This window comes from Canis lupus, chromosome 1 (assembly GCF_011100685.1).
Source record: "Canis lupus familiaris isolate Mischka breed German Shepherd chromosome 1, alternate assembly UU_Cfam_GSD_1.0, whole genome shotgun sequence".
NCBI lineage: Eukaryota > Metazoa > Chordata > Mammalia > Carnivora > Canidae > Canis > Canis lupus.
Window position 1 is genome coordinate 21,989,842 of NC_049222.1, and position 20,590 is coordinate 22,010,431.

The 20,590-nt window shown below is 37.7% G+C and overlaps 1 protein-coding gene across 5 annotated transcripts in view; it reads right to left on the minus strand.

The window, feature by feature from the left end:
* DCC (DCC netrin 1 receptor) overlaps positions 1–20,590 on the minus strand; it is a 1,087,181-nt gene that overhangs the window by 83,125 nt on the left and 983,466 nt on the right. For 4 of the 5 annotated variants that reach the window (XM_038525972.1, XM_038525970.1, XM_038525973.1 and 1 more), the window contains 2 exons: positions 16,545–16,577; positions 484–549 (listed from right to left, as the gene is read on the minus strand). In XM_038525972.1, coding sequence (XP_038381900.1) covers positions 484–549; positions 16,545–16,577 — 99 coding nt within the window. The remainder of the gene's footprint in view (positions 1–483; positions 550–16,544; positions 16,578–20,590) is intronic. The other variant, XM_038525971.1, reaches the window with a different exon arrangement.

The window sequence follows — 20,590 nt, forward strand, 5'->3', positions numbered from 1 at the left end:
ATAAATGTTTAATCTTGAGAGTGTAAAGAAAAGTTAGCAGTAAGGTGTTAGAGGATTCTGAAGAGTAAACTCTCCAGGCAAAAGGTCACGATGACTTCAATTTAGGAAACCGATTGGGTTTAGTTGGAACTATCTTAGCTATCACCTCTCTCTCATAATATTGAATTTTTGGAAACATTATAAATACATAAAACTCTTTAAAATCTAGATATTATATTGTTAACAACCTTGCATCATTTATAAAATTTTCCGTGCTTAAGCTTTCCTGACTCTGTTTTGGGCACTTGTTGACTCTCACTGGTATCATCTTCTGGTAGGATATGCTACAGGTTTGCTAATAACTTTATATTTCTATTATGTCACTAAAACTCTAGATCTGAGGCTCTTAACACGTTTAGTAAGTAAAATATTTGCCTCAGACTCTCTAGAATTAACCATTTAATTAATATAACGAATCCAATAGAACCTAGTTGATAGACTTACCATTGAGAGTGCTTCTATCAATCAAATTTGTATCAACTGGCCAAAAACCTCCATCTCCATGACGACCTGTTTGTTGGAAAAACATATCAGAATGTTATTGGCTCTACAGCATGAAAGCACAATGAAAGAAAACAGACATAAATAATGAACATCTTAAAACACACAAACAACTGAATGAGGTACTTTGACCACCTTAAAGAAAGGCTGAAAATATTAATCCCAGTATACTTTGTGAGAAAATGTTATTTTCTATGTGTGAGAAAAATCCATCATGAATATAAGCTCTTTTAAACAAGCTAATTCAATTTCTCTTTGAAAAGTCGTCCCCTAAAAAAAAAAAAAAAAAAAAAAAAAAAAGAAGTTGTCTGTTCTCTTTTTTTTCCCTTCTAATCTTGCAAAAAGTGTCCCTAGAAGGTACAGCAGTGGCATGAGTCTCAACATTGCTTTACTGAACATCTCAGAACAGAAGGGTGCAGGTCATGACTCCTAGAGAGGCACAGCTCCCCTCTTTCATGCTGGAAGAGGTCCATCCATCTGGCATGACTTTGTGGCAAATTATCATTATTACTCAACAAGGGAACAGCACATTTTGTCTTATAACCGGGTTTTGAGGAGTCCTTGTGGTATGTGACAAACAGGTGCCTGGGACTGAGATATTAGATGGGGAATAAAGAATGGGGTTATGGCACAACACATAACCGTTCTGAATAGTTCTTACAAACACAGAGGGAAGAAAGAAAGCTTCTTTAGTATCACATTATTGGAGACACTGCTTTCTAGTAGGTGTGCAGCAGTTGTAAAAGCAGTGAGAGAATTGAGCCAGGAAATACCAGAATTGTAGCATCCTCCAAATTTAATTAATGGTGTTTCACCATAGGTAACACCTTTCTCTATTGGTACATTTGTAGAACTGTAATTATTTTATTAGATTTTGAATTCTAGAAGATCTATTAAGTTGACAATTTATAGGAACGCATCTGGGAGTTGAATTTATATGCAAACACATACAAGAATACAGATAATATTCCATTTATTCACTTCAGAGTTATTTCTGAAAGCAGTTACAATCAGTGGATGACATAAAGGAAGCCCACTGAGGCAGTTAGCCACGATAGCATAGGTCGTTTGCTCACATGCATTGATTTTATTTTTCTTCTTTTTCAAAAAAAGATGTTTATTTATTTAAGAGAGAGAGAGAGACAGAGAGAGAGCACAAGCGAGAGGGGACAGAGGGAGAGAGAATCTCAAGCAGACCACCTCCGAGCATACAGCCCAATGCAGGGCTTGATCCCACGACCCTGAGATCATGACTGGAGCTGAAGCAAGTCAGACACTTAGCAAACTGCATCACCCAGGTGTCCCTATTTTTCTTCTTCTTTAAGGCTTTCAAGTCCTGCTCTTGTGACATTGTTTGGCATCCCAAACACGCCTCTTGCTAACACTTTCCCAAGATCTCATCATTTTACTTGCAAATCAGTAGTGAAAGGACAACTTAAATCTTGTTAACAGACTATACATTCCACATTTTAAAAATTCGTATCAAGTCAGAGCTGAAGTGAGGATGTTGAGCTTCCAACAAGCAATGCTTACATTAATCCAATCACATCATATTCTGTTTTCAGTAAAAATTGGTAAATTTAAAATCTGCTGGCCAGTAACTGTGGATGTATATAAAGCAGGAATTAGGATGGAGGCTACCTATGGGGAAAGGCAGGAGAGAAGCAAATGAAATAATCAGCAATTGTAAACATTTTGGTGGGCTGAGTATAATGTGGACAAGCCTTTTCCCAAATACCTTGTTTGTGTGACTCTGATATATTTGGGGTTTCTTTTATTTTTTTTTAAAGATTTTATTTATTTATTCATGACAGAGAGAGAGAGACAGAGACATAGACAAAGGGAGAAGCAGGCTTCACGCAGGGAGCCCAATGTGGGACCCTGGGATCACGCCCTGAGCCGAAGGCAGATGCTCAACCGCCCAGCCACCCAGGCGTCCCACATTTGCAGTTTCAATGAACAGAGGATAAGCTTTGCCCATGGGACATTGTAAGATCTATGTTGGAAGAAATGATGTGAGACAGAAAATCTGTATGAATATTAAGATAGCTTTTCTCACACGTAAAAGCAACTAGATTGCAAAGCACTCAGCCAAAAGAGATGCTAACAGTCCCATCACTTAGGCCAGTAAAGCAATAAATGATTCCTGGTGGGAGTAATCCTGTATTGGCTGGAAATTAGGTAAATACTCTGTGGAGGATTTTCCTTTTCCTCTAGCATCCTGACAAATGTCTTTTTAATGAAGTTTCTCAGTCTCCCAGCTAGTTTGTAAGAAGATGCAAAAACAAGCCCACAAGCACATCCATACATTAGACGTAAAGCTCTATGGGGGTAGCACCCCCTGGATTTTGCGAGGCTATTGATTACACTGTGAATTTCAATAGGTAGGAGAAAATCAGATGTCCTATGGTTAGAGTTCTATGTCAGATAAAGGAATTCTGGAAACGCTTCCTAAATAAGAGAGGGCCGCCTAAAACTTGACCATTCTACCCACACAATCTGGTGTATTGACATTGCTTCACTTTTTGTTGGCTGTAATTAGATTGATACCACAAAAGAAAATTAAGTAACTCTTAACCAACCCAACAGAAAGTGCTTTAAAGAAACGTGATATCATCAGCAAGCAAGATTGGATTTATGGTAATTTAGAGTCCTTGAACCACTTCAGTAAGGAAACACAAAATTCATTTCTGGGGTATTGGTGAGGCTGGGGATCTTTTCATCTAAAGACGTGAGAATAAAATTTTAACTTTGTGTGCTGGTATGTTTCTGTTCTCTAAAATATGTCTTTTAACTTCCAGGAATGCTTCCTTTGTGGGGAAATAATAAACTAAAACAAACAAACAAGACTCTCCCATTGTTCTAAGGCAAGAACCACAAAGTTGTCAAAGGAGGGGACACTGACGACCAAAGAGGACACTGAGTGTCATTGCTTGCACTTCAAAGCTTTTTTAAGGGCTTTTTGATGTGGATCCAATACTGGAAGAGTTTAGTTAATTTGGTTAATTTCATAAGCACTGATGTAGGGAAATAGAAGATGAATGAGATTCTGCAAGACGGAAAAGTCAGTTGATGCAAAAGTATAAAGTCCTATCTGATCCCAAAGGTGGAGATCAGATCAGATTTTATTAGTGGAGCATAAAGTTGGTAATAATTCATTCAAGATTTAGTGAGGGCCTACTAAATGCAAGACATAGTCCTAGATCCTCAGGGAAGTGAAAGATAAAAACACGGATTAGGTAAGGATCCCGCCCTGGCGGACCGAGTCGGTTCACTGTATCTCAATCCTATATAGGATCTTAAGCCACTGCAGATGGTTCTTAATTGGTGCCGACTTTATAGATTTAAAAATAAGTTAGCCTATCTTTTACTATAAAATTACTATTAGTTTTAATTACAATATTTTTTATTTGTCCAGTATTGTTAAAAGAACTACATGCAAATAAAAATAATGCATTATTTTCAGTCTTATGTGTTCTAAAGTTATATTTAGCTTAAAACTCCCCAATTTTCTTTGCATACTTCACTAAATCTCTAACATTTTTCGAAATTAAAAATTTCCCCCCAAATTTATCACATTTACATATAACATTTGTAGAAATAATGTAATAAATTTCAATGAGTACTGGCTTTTTTGTATTCAAATAAAACTCAACATGGTTCAAAAAGGTGGGAACGGGCAGTTTTTCTTTTTGTCTTTTTTATAGAATTAGTAGTAACAAGACATTATGTGACAGTAATCAGAATGTGCTTTGTGAGTAAAATATTATATTCTGCAGAACCTGAAGAATTCTTGTGTTACTGTGTACCCATATTTTCTTAGTAATAGAAATGAGAGTGAGGAAAGGATTCAAGATGCTAAATAAATTCATATATCGTTTAACCAACTAGGTATTTTATCCAGACAATTTCATCCAGAAATCACTTTTCCAGAACTCACTTCTTCCAGAAATTTTTGATAATTAAAACATATTTTCTACTTTTCCTTAGGATTTGAAACCAGGAAATGGCACTTTCAGAAAGAACAAGAAAACAAATGAATCTGGGTTGCCTGGGTGGCTCGGTGGTTGAGCCTCTGCCTTGGACTCAGGGCGTGATCCTGGGGTCCTGGGATCCAGTTCCACATTGGGAACCCCGCAGGGAACCTGCTTCTCCCTCTGCCTGTGTCTCTGTCTCTAATGAATAAATAAATAAAGTATTTTAAAAAAATGAATCCATGGTTAACTTTGAAAAAAGGAAGTGTATAACTATTTTAGAGTTACTAGAAATTATTTATATATTTCTAAATTTATTTTGTATAGGTACCTATTAGATATGATCAAAACAGAAATTTCATGTTCCTCCCCTTGATTTGCATTTTTACAATATTATAAAGTATGAAGTCATTTAAAGAGTAAACCTTTATATTTTATTTAAAGGACAGTTCTCATTAGGAGACTTCCTTTTTTTTTCTTTTTCTTTTTCTTTTTCTTTTCTTTTTTTTTTTTTTCTTGGCAAAAGACATATGCTCCCTTGGGCAAAATTTGAAGCCTCCATGATTTCCCTACCGTTTGTTCTCTGGATTAAAGGGAAAAGTGGACAGAGGTAATATGAAAAAATTCTGTGCTCCAACAGTGTCATTATTTATACATACCAGCAGTGCAACTCCTGTGATCTTCCTGTAGGAAGTGTGCTTATCGTGATATTTCTTGGTGTTCACCAAAGTGACATGTATACCGTGTTCTCAATGCTTGATAAGTGACTAACGTGAGTGAGAATGCTCAATGTTATATTATTAATATGAACAAGATCTTAAGTTATAATTATTATACAAGTTGTTTTCCATGTTCTTGTCCTTACATATCACTATGTGGTGTATGTGTGTTTGCGTAAAAGGAAACACTAATGTTTACATTAAAGTCCATACTTTTAGCAGTCATGGACAGTTGGAGTATAATTCTCGGGATAAAAATAATTTATCAGCACCTAACAAAGATGAATTCAACTGAGATTTCTAGAGTGTGGTTTTTCTGAGTAGATGTTTACAAGTTCAGGGAGGAGTTAATGAAAAATTAATTTACTGAGGACATGGAGAAAACTGGATGTAGTAGTTCTGATCTATTCTTTAATTTATCTTTCCTGAGTGGGGATAAGAAAGGGTCCTCCAGAATGGCACCCACACAATCAATCCTGAGGAAAACATATGGTCCATAATCTAAATCAAATGAACAGACTGGTCATCTAACAAACATTCAATATACAATCTCCCAAGGATGCAAAGCACTGAGGTATCTTCTTGATCGTAGAATTGGTTCTCTGAAAATAATTCTGGTGATAATGATGGAAATTGAATTGATTTTGTGTCCTGCGTACCAGTGGATAAAGGATATCTATTAATGACACCTGAATACAGTTTTACGGTCCAATACACAGATCATGTGGAGATCTATTTTGAAGCAGATGATTTTTCAGAGACTGGAAAAGTGTCTAAGTGATCAATTTATCATGCAGTTGATAATCCTGCTGACTTTGAACAAAGGCATCAGGATATCTAAAAGCCAGGAAGTGAAATCATAACTCATGTCTAGGTTATTTCAAACATATATTAATGGAAAAGAATTAATGAGCTCTCCTCAACACATGGTTTTCAAGTAAACATGAAAGAAAACTCATTGATTGAAAGAAAATAGAGCATTAACTACTTCATATGTAAGGGAAGCTAACATGCCTGCCGCATATTGAGGCTTGGTGCTCAACAAATCCTCTTTGCTTTCCTTCCTTCAAAATATCTCCTTATATTTGTCACCCGTGGCAAGTCTAAGAGCAATAATTTTTGAGAATGGGAATGTATTTGGTGACCTACTCTGAGTAGAACAATGCAAGAGAACCAAATATGTGATTATTCATCTTTTCCTTGACCATGAGAAGGACATCTTTTTTTTAGAGCTCCAACTTCTAACTTTATGCAATAAAATATGGACAGAATAGACTACAGTGAAAAGCAAATTCAGTTTTAAAATCCTTAGAGATCAATCTAAAATCTAAGATTTTTTTCACAGACAAACATCATGAATTGGGTGACCATGTAGTTATGAAAATCAGGCCACTTTAAGAATGAAAGAGGATGCTATTATCAATTTTGCCTGAATCTGGGTATTAATCAAGACACTGCTGGACAAAATGGAAATTATAGTCATTATGGATGCAAATAATTTAAATAAATGAACCACTAATTCCTGGCTCTTGGTTAACATCAGTTTGATTTTAGGGCCTGACTTCCTGAAGGAGATGTGTAGTTTTTTTGCAGTGTGACAACTGGCAGGTGGAGAAGAGTTGCCTGGGAAATGTCTTAAGGTAGGAAAAAAGTTTGCAAACATTGCACTCTTCTTACTTTGCAAACACCAGAGTAAAGCAGCACTACGCCACACTAACTGATACCTGGATTCCTGACATGATGATAGATATCAGCCGATGAGAAGAAAAGAAAAAAAATACACACATGCATATTAATGATACGGTGATTGTGGGGTTTTCTCCTCCCTCCTTGCACGTATTCTTGCCCATACTGTATCTGTAATAATGACCAGTATATGAGTCTAAGATACCACTTTTAGGTGTAGCCTTTCTTTATTAAAACCTAAAAAGCCTCTTGTTTCCCTAAACATGGGCACTCTTCTGGAATGACTGTATCTTCCCAAGGGCTATCTCATTAACCAGACTAAAACATGGAGGATGAAGAAGAATCTTCCATGGATTATAAAGGAACAACTGTTCTCAAAAGCCACTGAGTGATCATGAAAGTCTCCATTACCTGAATATCAACAAGCTTATCCCAAAAGCGGTGTGAGATATGTTTGTGTCTGAGTGAAATTGCCAAGCAATGCAAGGAGAGGGAACAAAAGAGCACAAAAGCTTTGTCTTCTCCAAGTGGCTGTATGTCAAGACGTTGCAACTACAGTATGAAAACACTAGAATATCTGGGTCACAGGAGTTGCACTGCTAGTACATATAAATAATGACACTGTTGGAGTATACAAGTTTTTCACTTATGTATCAGCTCATGCTACATCCAACTAGTCAACAAATGTATTGAATGGGTCCACTGTTCTAACTACTGGAGATTTAAAATGACTGTTGCAAAGGCTCTTAAATTAGTGAAGGGGGAGGGACGCCTGGTGGCTCAGAGGTTGAGCATCTGCCTTCAGCTCAGGGAGTGATCCCAGAATTCCAGGATCTAGTCCCACATCGGGCTCCTTGCAGGGAGCCTGCTTCTCCCTCTGCCTGTGTCTCTGCCTCTCTCTCTCATTCTCTCTCTCTCTCTCTCTCTGTGTGTCTCTCATGGATAAAAAAATAAAATAAAATCTTTAAAATAATTAGTGAGAGGGGGAAATGTTGGATAATAATAACTGAATAATAGCTGAAAGTTCAAAAAATACTATAAGTAGGTACCACAATGGAAAAACAGGATGATTGACCATTTATGCTTAGTAAAATGATGAAAGACTTTTCAGGGGTGACATCTGAGTTGAGGATTAAAAGATGAGTAGGTCAGGTAGAAAGAGTGAGTGGGGAAGCTTTGAAAGACAAACAGACATGAAATAATAAAACTCCCTAGATGTTCTACCAAAGAGTCTAGAATTTATCTTGCAGAACACAGAGGTCTATTGCAGGTATTTTATGCAGAAAAGGGACTCAATTAAATATGTACTTTAGAAAGAGCACTGTGGCTGAGTGTGAAGAATAAATTATGAGAGACTGCTATAATAAGTAGCATGAGAATAATATTAATTATGAATCCACAAGGCAGACATTATTAGTTCCATTTTATAGGTGAGTAAACTATGGCTTGGAAAGACTAACGAGTATACTCATTTTAAGTGGCCGAATAGGTCTGACTCTGATGATGATGATTTTACCATTAGTGGGTGAATTCATAAATAAAAGAAGGACTGGGGAGAGAGCTGGACAGAAATTCGAGCATCTCTCAGAGTTGATCCTGGTGTGTGAGTGTGAAGGTTTAGATGTAGGAGTGTGACTTGAAGTAGTAGCTTCATTTTCAAGAAGACACAGAACACCACAGACTTTGGAAGGAAAAGAAATAGTTCAGTTTGTAACATGCTGAGCACTGGGACCAGTAAAGGTGAGAGTTCGGAAAGGGCATAGCAGAAGTGGTCAAGAAAGGCTAGGAAAACTCTTCTAAGATCAGGGATACTTAGGCCCTATTCCTAGTCCACATCGTCCTTTCCTCCCTGTCCCACACTCTCACGCCCTCCTTCCCCCAGGGAAGCAAGATATGATTGGAATCAGCAGGCAAGAGTGAATGGGGTTTGCAGGTTCTGGATCCAGGTGATCCATGCTGATCCTCAGTGGCCAGTGTCGATAGTAGATACTTATGTGCTGAAAAGTCGGAAAGCCAGAGAACTGCTGTGTTAGAGCAGAGGGAAAGAAGCAAAAGCCTCACAAATTCACCTCGCTCTCTCTCCCCCTCTCTCCCTCCCCCTCTCTCTATCATTGTGCATTATTCTGCACAGAGGTACCCTAACTGTCCTCTGAATACATCTTGCAAACCTCACTCTTTGAACAGCTTCTTGGCATCTTAATTTTCTAATTCTAGGATTTCTCTAAGTAAAGGTTCAAGTAATCTTTCCCTCCACAATCACTTGTGTTGAATCAAGTTCTACTCATATATTAAAAGTCCAGTCTTGGGTGTAAGAAGTCTTTTCTGCTAATTACCAATAGTGACTGCCCATCCAAAACTCTATAGTAATGATACACATATGAGATGGTACCACTGAATTTCACATTTAATTTTTTTAAAAAGATTTAATTAATTAATTATTTATTCATGAGAGACACACAGAGAGAGAGAGAGAGAGGCAGAAACACAGGCAGAGGGAGAAGCTGACTCCATGCAGGGAGCCCAACATGGGACTCGGTCTCGGGACTACAAGATCATGACCTGGGCCAAGGGCAGGCGCTAAACCACTGAGTCACCCAGGGATCCCTCACATTTAATATTTTTAATGTTGGGCTGGGAGTATTTATATACTCCTCCTAAACACATTGCACACTTCTTGAAAATGGATCCCTGGAACTGTACTTCTTTCTTATGCTTCGCCACACCCAGCAAGCTATCATAAGTGAGTCCTATTCCTTTCATACTTCACGTTTGAAATTTGAAAAACTTATCCACACCCAGTAGTTTTGATTTTTTTCTCCTTTCTGTATTTAGAATTATAAGCAGCCAGAGAAATGCAAGAAAACTAAATTTTCTGCTAACAAGAAACGACAGGGTAGAGATCAAAGAAAGTGCACAGGAGGTCAGAATCATCTACAAATGTGACCACCATTTCCTGAATCAAAGAGAACTTGTTCTCCTGTTTAGCTTTAATTTAATAGATGAATATTGAAGACATTTTTACCTTATTGGAAAAATATTAACATCCTCCTGAAGATCAGTAACATACACAATATCCTCAGCCCTGGGCACTATTGCTTTTAGGTCTCCAAACAATACTTTTGGTCAGATGGAAAAGTCTTTCTTTCCAGATTATCCTGTGACTATTTCCTCAAAGATACGTGTCATAATTCAGTTCAACAACTGCTTACTGGGCAACTACAATATGACAGGTTCTTAATTAGAGACTGGGAGGTGGGGATGACAGTGTGAATCAGACCAGTGCTCTGCCATCAAGGAACTTACAACCTGGCCCAGAGGTTGGGAATATAAACAGCAAACTAAAAGAAATGAAGAACAGTGAGCAAGGAATAAGTTGGTTGTTATGTACATACAGAAGAAGAAAAGATTGGAAAGGTGAGAAAGCGTTCTTGGAAAAAAGCAAAACAGAATGGGAAAGGGAATCTTAAGAAATGAAGACCTGACTCAGTTGAGAAAGGGAGAAAGTACTGCGAAAGCTAAGAGGATGGTACCAGTTAGAGCATGGAGTTGGGAAAAAGCGCCTTTCCCAGAGTGATTGATACATTTTTGCTAATACGCTGTGATGTATGTGGAGGGATGGACTAGTCTTGAGGCTAGAGAAGAACAGTTGGGGTCTTGATGTCAAAGAACTGACTATTCCATTAGCACCAGTGAGCCATCTGTTTTGGAAAGAACTAAGGAGGCCGAGCCCGAGTCTAACAGTCTTGGGCAGAAAATAAAGCCAGGAACCTGGTATCTGGCTAATGTCTATAGCAAAGAAGGACGTTAAACAACAGAGTGGTTCTTACCAAAAAAAAAAAACAAAACAACAACAACAAAAAAAAACACACAAAAAAAATCCACCTTGTTTAAGAAATCTTTTTGAGGGCTTGTTAACAAAAACGTCTATCTTTTGGGTCTGAGAAACTCACAATTATGCTATGAATCACATCAATTCTTAAGAGTACTGAGATGTGTTTTCTTTCAAAGTTATGTATTGAAACATAAAAGCTCCTGAGAGGTTGATTTAGGCAGCTACTTGACTGCTTGCTGGGAACACGAGAAGCACCTCAACACTTTATCAAAAGCGCCGTACTCATTTTTCACCCCTACTTTTACACCATAATCATAATTTATAGAATTGCAAAATTTTGGACCTGAGAAAATCATTGGCGAGAACAGCTCTCTCTCAAAGGGGTGTAGCTGCAATTGAATAATAAAGTAGTTGAAACTACACACAATAATAGGGCTAAAAAGAGGTTTTAATTTTCAATTAAACAGCTCCCATCAAAAGGTGCTAAAGGCTTCAATTTTTCAAACAGCACCCCAGCCACTGTAATCCAAACTCTGCAAAGTCTGGATTACATTAACTAAATTCCAAGCTTGACTAGACTGCCTTGAAAACCCTATTTCCTTGAAAGTGGAAGTAATTAATGCTCTGTTTATTCATGAGATTAAACCTGCTGAGGTGTAGAATGGCAGGTGTAGTGTTAAGTACTTTGCCTGAATACCCTACTGAGGAAAGACAAAGAACTTTAAAGTAGGTGAAGTATGGTGATGCCATCTAGGTTTTTCTTTCTCCATAACAAAGTAGTGACCAATTAGCTCACCGTTCCAAGCAGTTATATAGTGGTTAAGGGCAGAGACTCTCAAATTAGTTCACCTGGGTCTGTATCTTGGCTTAATCTCTTATATCCTGTGAATGTTTGGGCACGTTTGAGCATCTTTGTGTCTCATTTTCTACATCAGGAAGGGTGTGATGAAGATGCAATAGCACACGTACAGTGCACAGAATGACTGACGCATCCCAGGAATGCTAAACACGTGAATGCTGCACTATGTGAAGATGCTGTGCCTGGGCTTTTTTTCAAATCCTAACACCCGTCTTAAGGTTTGATCATCTGAAATCTTGAAAAAAAAAAAAAAAAAACAAAGGTATTTTGGGCTTAGGTCCTCATTTTACAGGTGAGGATGCTGAGAGATGTCAATCACATGCCCAAAGTCCCACAGAAGGTCACAGTGGCAAGGCAGCATAGAATCTGGGGTATTGGATCCCGTGCCACCACTCTTGGAGCCTTATCCAAGAGCATTATCAGCCCTTACCATGACTTAGAAGTGACTAATTCTCCCTCCCTCGTGGGAGGGCAGTTCTCAGCAGGCCACCTGCATCTAGAGCTAGAAACCGGACCATGAAATTCCACCTCCTTTGTAGCCCTGGTGGTTGGTTTATTATTATTATTATTATTATTATTATTATTATTATTTATTTCTCTATTTAAAAGATGTATTTATTCATGAGAATAATAGAGAGAGTGAGGCAGAGACACAGGCAGAGGGAGAAGCAGGCTCCACGCAGGGAGCCCGACGTGGGACTGGATCCTGGGACTCCAGGATCATGCCCTGGGCTGAAGGCAGGCGCTAACCTGCTGAGCCACCCAAGAATCCCCTCCTTGATGTTTCAGATCACCCCTCTGCCAGCTATGGAGAGTGAAAGACTCTTGAGAGTGCTTGACGCAAGCATTTCCTTCCTGATTCATCTCAGCGATGACACTGACCATCTCATAAAGGTTCCTGCCCTCCTTACGGTACCATGACATGGCCCCAGCACCTACTCCGATGCCCCAGTGGGCAGACATAGAAACACATAGGACCTTGTGTGTGGTCATTTGTGCTCATGCGAAGGATTACTACTTTTTACACGTGGACACCTCAAAATGGAGAACAACATTTGGGGGTTAAACAGAAGGATGTAAAACAATCCTTTAAGATTAGAAGGTTGATCTGATCATCGCTTCTGAAAATTGGTCACATCCTATAGTCCCAGCTATCCTCCACTGCAGCCCCAAACAGGGGTTTTTATCAATGCTTCCGTGAGAAACTCTAAAAGGCTTGATGGGAAGAGACTTGAGAGAGCCAGCTCTCCCTCTGCCATGTGAGGAGGACGCAGCAAGAAGACACCTGTCTGCAAGCCAGGCGAAACACCCTCAGCAGAAGCCAACTCTGCTGGACCTTGGTCTGGGCCTTCCAGCCTCTAGAACCGTGACGAATCGATTTCTGTTGTTTAATCCACCCAATCTGTGGCATTTGGTATCAGCAGCCCGAGCTGACTAAGACACTGGAAGTAGCACCGTCCCTCTGTTTCCCGACAGAAATCACTATCAGGATCACAGACTTAGTGCTCTGACTTCCCGCTAACAAGATGACCCCGGAGTGAAAGCTGCTCTTTGGGCTATTCCCAGAGCTGAGGGAGGGAAAGCTGATACTGGGAAGATCACCATACACAGACTTCAGATACAGCAACCTTATAAATATTTGTTGAACATGAGCGTGTGGTTGTGTATGCATGCGTAGACATGCCCACACACATGTACATACACATATAGAGGATGAACGTACTCTGTGCTTAAGAACTGGGTTCGAATCATGGCCTTGCTGCTTACTAGCTGCATGTCTACAGACAAGTCATCGAAACTCTCTAAGCTTCAGCTTCTTTATTGCTGGCATGGGACCAATTATATCTCACAGTTATAGCAGCGAGGATTAAAATGAGAATTCCGTGAACGGTGACAGTGCTAGGGCTTCACAACAGTTCATTTTACCACCACACACGTCTACATGCATGCAAACAAATAGACAGGGTTCTTAACAAAATACGAAAAAGAAAAAAGAAAAAAAAAAAACAAAACGCAGCATTTCTATGCCCTCTGCTCTCACTTCACATAGCCCATACAATCTCCCTGTCCTAGCTGACCTTCCTAAAAATTAAACTCTGTGGTTAATCTCTAAAATCTCATGATTACCTTCAAACTTATTGGCCACATGTGCCTTGAAGAGACTAGAGAAAAAAATTAGGATGTGTCACAAGAGATAAGGGGCTGCAAAAAAAGGGAACTACAGGATAGGCTGAGATTAGAGAGATAAGGAAATGCTAGATCTAATCAATTTATAATTATACAAAGGGAAAAAAAAGAGTTCAATGTAAATTTTCTATCATTTTCAAACTACTACTGCTATGATTCGGAAGAAAACATTTGCCTCAAATCACGGCTGATTATATATTGACTGATTATAACTGACTTTTTGTTTCCACATTTACGTACTTCATAGTTTCTTGTACTTCCAAGAAGAAGTAATTGTGACAAAAGTCTGCAAAGATACTTCTTTAAAATAATCAAAACTTTTCCTACTGTCTTGCATGTAAATTAAATTTGACCTCTTGTTTTTCTATTTAGGATTCATCTTTGCGAGGTTCACTCTGACCAAAGGTGTTGAATTTTCTCTCAACAGAAATTCAGCTCCTGTCATAGACATAACAGTGGGATCACTTCACCATGGGAAGGGGCAAATAGGTCTAACAGTGGGCACAGTAAAACATATTCAAATGATTTGCTTTGTGCTAAGAGCGGAATCATGCAGAACAGCTTTTTCCTCTTGTTTTCATCAATTTTAGAAGGATCTTCTGGGTTATTTTTCTTCTACATGGTCATCAATGCAGAAGACTGATTTTGTTTACAACGAGCTTTGGATGACCAGTAAATTTTATATGCTTTCTTTGTAAGAATTTAAAGATCTTATTTATAACCGCTAAATTATCTACTGTCGGTTCCTCTCTCTTTTACAAGTGATTTGAGTTTGATGTGAAATTTAGAACCTATCAGTTTGAACAACTGTATACCACCTGTGATTGAACAGTCACCAAGAAGTATAATATGTGACAGAAACTTTCAAGTGGTATTGGATGAAGAAAAAGAACAATTGCCCAAATTGTATTAAGAGACTAAACCACTGGTGATAATTCTTGGAAATTCCTTTTTTCCCCCGATAACAGATCTGATTTCACTATTGATATGAAAATCAGAAAAATCCATGGAGACTGTGATCAGAGACACTGGGCAATAATTTATTTTCTTTTCTTTTATAAAAGGACCAATTTACAAAATATATTTTTGGTAACTTAAAATATTAAGCAAAAACAGCTGAAAAATAACAGGAAAATCCATTTATTCAGAAACTTGGTCATATCATCATCCAAGTGGCTAATAATGTAACATTTCATCTGGTTCGCTGACTTTAATTTTTTTGGGGGGGTATATTTTCTCTCTCTTTATATATTTCTCTAAATATAATTTCAAACATTAGGAATATCTGCCTGTGGAAGTTCCAAATTCATTTAAGTTAAGAAGGCTATGGGTGGTTGTTGTAATTCTTTTGTATACGAAATAATAAAGCCACTTCTGCTAGTTAATTATTCCAGCTTTGGATCTGGGCAGCACTAATATTTAATATACCTAAGTGAATATAAGCTAATTGATCAGAATTCATCATTAACAGTTTACAAATATTACCATTTAGTAGATAATTGATCTTCCAAAAATATTTTAAGCGGAAGTAAGCAGGAAGCAATTTTAGGTGATTAATGGAAATGTTAACTTTGGGTAAACATTTCTGTGTATTGTTCATTTTTATTACTTCCATATGTGAAATCCTGGCCGTGTTCTCTGAAGCAGAGGCATGATGTAAGGACCCACAGATAAATCAGAACATAGAATCATTAAATAAAATACTACTCATGTATTCAACTCAGGTAGGCATGAGTAGTGAACCTTCATATCCAAGTGCTTAATATTCGAAAGTTAAGAAAAGTATTCTTGTTGAAAAGAATGTTTTCCTCCAATCTTACAAGATGGTCCCTTCTGAGACATGCGGCCTGCAAGCAGGTTCTGCTGACCGTAGATTGTCCAAAGCAGGAGACAAACTACACAAACTGTAGACTCTGAGCCAACAAATACTGACATTACCAACTACAGCAAGTTGCAAATAGTGCCCAGCTCCCCCTTCTTTAAGGAATATAACATGATGAAGAAATATAGCTCATAAGCTATTCTTTTTCTCCTGTGGAATTCTATTAATTACCTTTAGTGTAAAAATAATTTATCAGTCTGCAAATCATGGTAATAGCAAATTCTTATCTACCCGTGAATTGATGGATAACTCTTATTTATTCACTTTCCTTTGCCTATTTCTCTACATGAATCAGCTTTTAGCAAAGGAATGGAGGGAGAATAAAATACTGAGTCAAACCGGCATTTGATTCATGGAATGAAAGCTTTCTGACTTCAAAATGAACAATAGCAATGCCTTAAAAAAGTTGTCCTAACTTTGTTTTTATTTATTAAAAGAAGCTCACTGTAGATAAAAAGCACACTTGATTTATGGTTTTTCTCTGTAGAGCTACAGAACTTTAATCCACAGCTCATGAAAGGGTGTAAGAGCAGCTTGAAAATTATGCTGAGCTTAATTATACTTAATGTGAATTATTCAGAAGTGCAGACAGAGACTAAAAATTTATTTCATACAAAGAAGCTTGACATTTTAATTGGTCCTTCAGAATCGAGACAAAACAATTTCCTTTCAAGAAAATTTACATCTTCCCCAACAGACCTGCAGCTTCAGCCAAACAGAACTTCATTAACAAGATTAATTATCACGCCAGTGTCTGCTTCATCAGGTGTATGGCCCAGGTGAGAAAAGGAATACAAAATAATGACTGACATTTCTAACAGAATTGATTCAAGGAGAGAAAAGATGACAGATTGAGCCACCATACCTTGGTCATTAGCCATTTTGTCAGGGTGTTCTACTGTGGGGGAGAAAGAAATATTATTAGACATTGACACTTTCTACAAGGAAGCTGACACTTCAAATCGACAGTTTTGTTAGCAAGTTTTCATATCAAGGCCAAAGTCCTGTTGGAATAAAATTGATAAGGAACCAAGGTTGATGTGATTATTTCTATCAAATAGTAGTCAGAGGAGAAAAATTGAAAGTAATTTTTGCTATGCATGTTCTCAAAAATATGTTATTTGTTTCATTCCTCTACACATCAACTCAAAACGATCATCATATAAGTTTAATTAAAAATACAATACATAAAAACTGCATGTGATTACCAAGTGATTACCATCCATATATTTTAAATAAGCTAAAGAAGCTATTTTCTTGTCTTCATTTTTTTTTGCAACAAGGGAACTTAACTAATTCTCACATGGATAGGGTAAAATAATGGAATATCACAAGTATGTTTTAATCTAGTTTGATAGATGTTTAGACCTTGTGAAGAGAATTCTTACCTGTTCACAACTTCAGGTACATTATGAATAATGTTCTTGAAAATGACCTTTTTTTTAATTAAAAAAATATCTGTAGTTTTTTTTTTAAAGCGGCTTCTTTTCTATTAACCAAATGCAACCTCATAGGAGGTAAATCCACAGTATCACTGCTTTTACGGAAATTGCGATATGACATTTTGACCAATGTAGATTTTTATCAGTCTCCATCAATTAGAGTTATTTCCCCTATTCTTGAGTTTCTTTGAGTGTCAAGTCTTCTGGGTTTATGGAACTCAACTGCACTAAAGCTTGACATTTATGTTATCACACTTGCTGTTTGCTTCTTTACATGTCTCAGTTAAACTCACAGAGAAAAATGTGATAGCATTCCCATGGGCAGCAAACTATAAGCACCCTAGTTCTCTCATTATGGGTGGTGGTCTCACAGCAAATCCATCATCACTGTTTGAAAAATAAGGCAAAGGTCTTAGAAGTGGTGGTCCTTCTTTTACTAATTGTTGGTACACATATCATTGCCCAAAATAATATAGAGAATGGAGATACTCAAAAAATGTTGCCGTTAATAAAGGCCCCTTTCAGATCAACAGGGTTTATGAATGTCACCTTATAGAAGGACAAATTCTAAACTTAGTTACAAGTTTCTATCACTTACAATTTCTTTCATTAAAAAATAAGATGTAAACATACTCTATGAAAAAGGATAGATCAAGAAAGGTTATCTTAATAAGTAGTAGACTTTGAACTCTGGATGACTCTTTGGAAAATAGTATTCACACAAGAGTGCTTATTATATTAAGATTCTACTAGCTTTAAATAAACTTTATAAATGTCATTGTAGTGCCTCAAGATTGAACAAACTTTTTTAAAATTCACCAGACCTTCCAACCTAATCTTTCCTAATCTAATCATCAAACTTATTATCATAGTTTTTCTCCCATTTCCTGGTAAAGACTAACAACTCCTGAAGATACACTTTATTTCAGTACTAGGGGATTATTGAAGAAAGGTGCTTTTGACAAGAACTGCATTATGTGGTTTATATATAGGGATAAGGTTTTCACTGAGACCCTAATACAGTTTTTGAGAAAGAAGTTTATGTTGTAGAAAGTGCCATATCAGGTCTCTGGTAAGAATGAGGAGGGATTTATCAGGATCATATGTATCCATGCAACCAGGGTAAAAGTTTGGCAGCCAGAACAGGACATACTTGAGAAACTACCCTAATCAGCATCTCATATTTAGGGTAGATATGTTTGGAATGACTCCTAAAAATAGAAGAAAGAAGAGGAAGAAGAAGAAGAAGAAGAAGAAGAAGAAGAAGAAGAAGAAGAAGAAGAAGAAGAAGAAGAAGGAGAAGGAGAGAGAAGGAAAGAGAGGAGAGGAGCAGGAGAATGCTAAGGAGAAGAGATTGCTTTCCAGCGAGACGGATCTTTTGCTACGCAGCCTCGCCTCCTCGCCTCCTCCTTCTCCGCCACATCGCTCATCCTCCTCCCGACGCCTCCCCCCCCCCCCCCTCTCCACCGTCAGTGCTCCGCCCCCTCGCCGCCGCTCCTACCCCCCCCCTCCCCCTAGGAGAGGAGTACAGAAGGAGGAAGAGGAAGGAGGAGAAGAAGAAAAAGAAAACCAGCCTCATCTCATTTTCATTCTTCATTTCTCCCTTCATCATTAATCATACACATATATTATCTACAGTCTAAGAAAATTTTTCTCAAGTGACAAATAAATACATGTTATGGGCAACAATGTCGTCCTCATTCTTACCTTCTGGATTTGTTTACTGTTGGTAATCTGGACTGGATATAACTTGAGAAAATTTGAATAACTCAGGGAAGGTTATCAACTAAAGAGTATTTTCCAACAGGGTTAAAATATATTGTAATAGCTACTTTTTATTAAAGTCAAATAATGGCTTGAAGCAATCATAATTTGTGTCTTGACTTTTTATTTGTTCCTGTCATTTGTCAAGAAAATCAGGTATTTTGTCAAAAACAATGTGAAGAGTAAAACTCTTCTGTATTTTGGTATGGAGCTTTCAGTTCTATATCCTTGGATGGGGAAGATGCGCATTTCAGAATGATGATTAAAGGTACCCAGCGAACAGACCATACTCAAATGCTCTTTCATTGCTGAAGAATGTGTGTTTGTTTGTGTGTGAAGGAGGTGACTCCATCCTGCCACAGAAGTCCACTTTGGTCTGTTTCAGCAAAAGCATCCTTTCTTCCTATTACTTGACAGGCCAACATGGAGAAGCTCAGTGTACAAACAACTCATGTGATAGGCAGAGATCGACATGCCTCTTGTACATCTTCCAAGGGTTTCACACTGTATGGGTATCCTAATGGGGAATATTTGAGGAAGGGAAGTGTGTTTTTGCAGAGTCCTGTGTGGTCAGAGACTCAAGTTCAAGATTCTTTTAATTAACATTCCAAAGAAACAGTCAGATGTACTTCATACATGCATGCACACGAGGGTATTGTAATCTGACCCCTTTTTAAATATAAATGTCCTTTTCATTAACCAGTGATTATGGACCGAGTTTCCTATACCTCTCTTGCTGGTGGCTAAAATCAAAGACAAAACTCTAGTCTCTAGGAGTAAATGCTACTGTCTTTGCAAAGACTGCATATGAAAGAATGAAGCTTGTAGACACCTGCCTGGGGCAGTATTTGCAATGAAACACTTTCTTGTTACCCAGTAGACTATGGAGAGCTTTCTCAGCTTCAGGATAACATGTGAGCCTTTCTTGCCGTCAAAGAAAGTTACATTCTGATGAACAGAGGCCTTATGTTTTGAAGCAGCTTTGGAAACTGGAAATTTTCAATCAGAGAACAGTTGCATCAAGTGATGTCTTTAGCGTAGATTTGGTTCCCTGTGGCTTCAAATCTCTTAAGTCATTTGCCTCAGAATATCTGTCATTGTAACGTGGAGGATGCATGTATGTACAATGTCAGTGGTTGATGAGGGTGGGCAAGATCCACATCTTTAAATAATTGAGAATGCTATCAAGACATCTGAAACTTAGTTTGCCATATTAGCAAGATTTGTTTTAAAATCTAATTGACTATTAATTGAGCATGACATACTGAGGATAGACAATATTAAGCATTCAAATCAGGATATTAGAAGTAATGCTTGTGGACTATTACAACATAACAGATTCCTAAATTTGTTCTCAGTTCTGAATATCATTTCAGAGATGAGTTTAGGGCATCTAAGGTAAATAGTACTAAATGAGATCTGGAGTTCATGAAATAATCTGCAGGATGGTTATCAGGGTGGGCCTGTAAATCCTGTGATAGAACTCATCACTCATTCTGCTGCTTAATACATGTGGATGCCTTAAGACATCTTAAAAATCCTCCCTGAGATCTCTAGTTGGCACACAGTGTGAGCATGAAATTAATTTGGCACTTGTCTATAGATAAAGATGAAGCATTTGTGAAACACTATCTAGTTACATTTCATGCTCCCACAAAATGAATAACCAGTTTCCTTTCGATCGCTCATTTGGAGTGAAACCTTA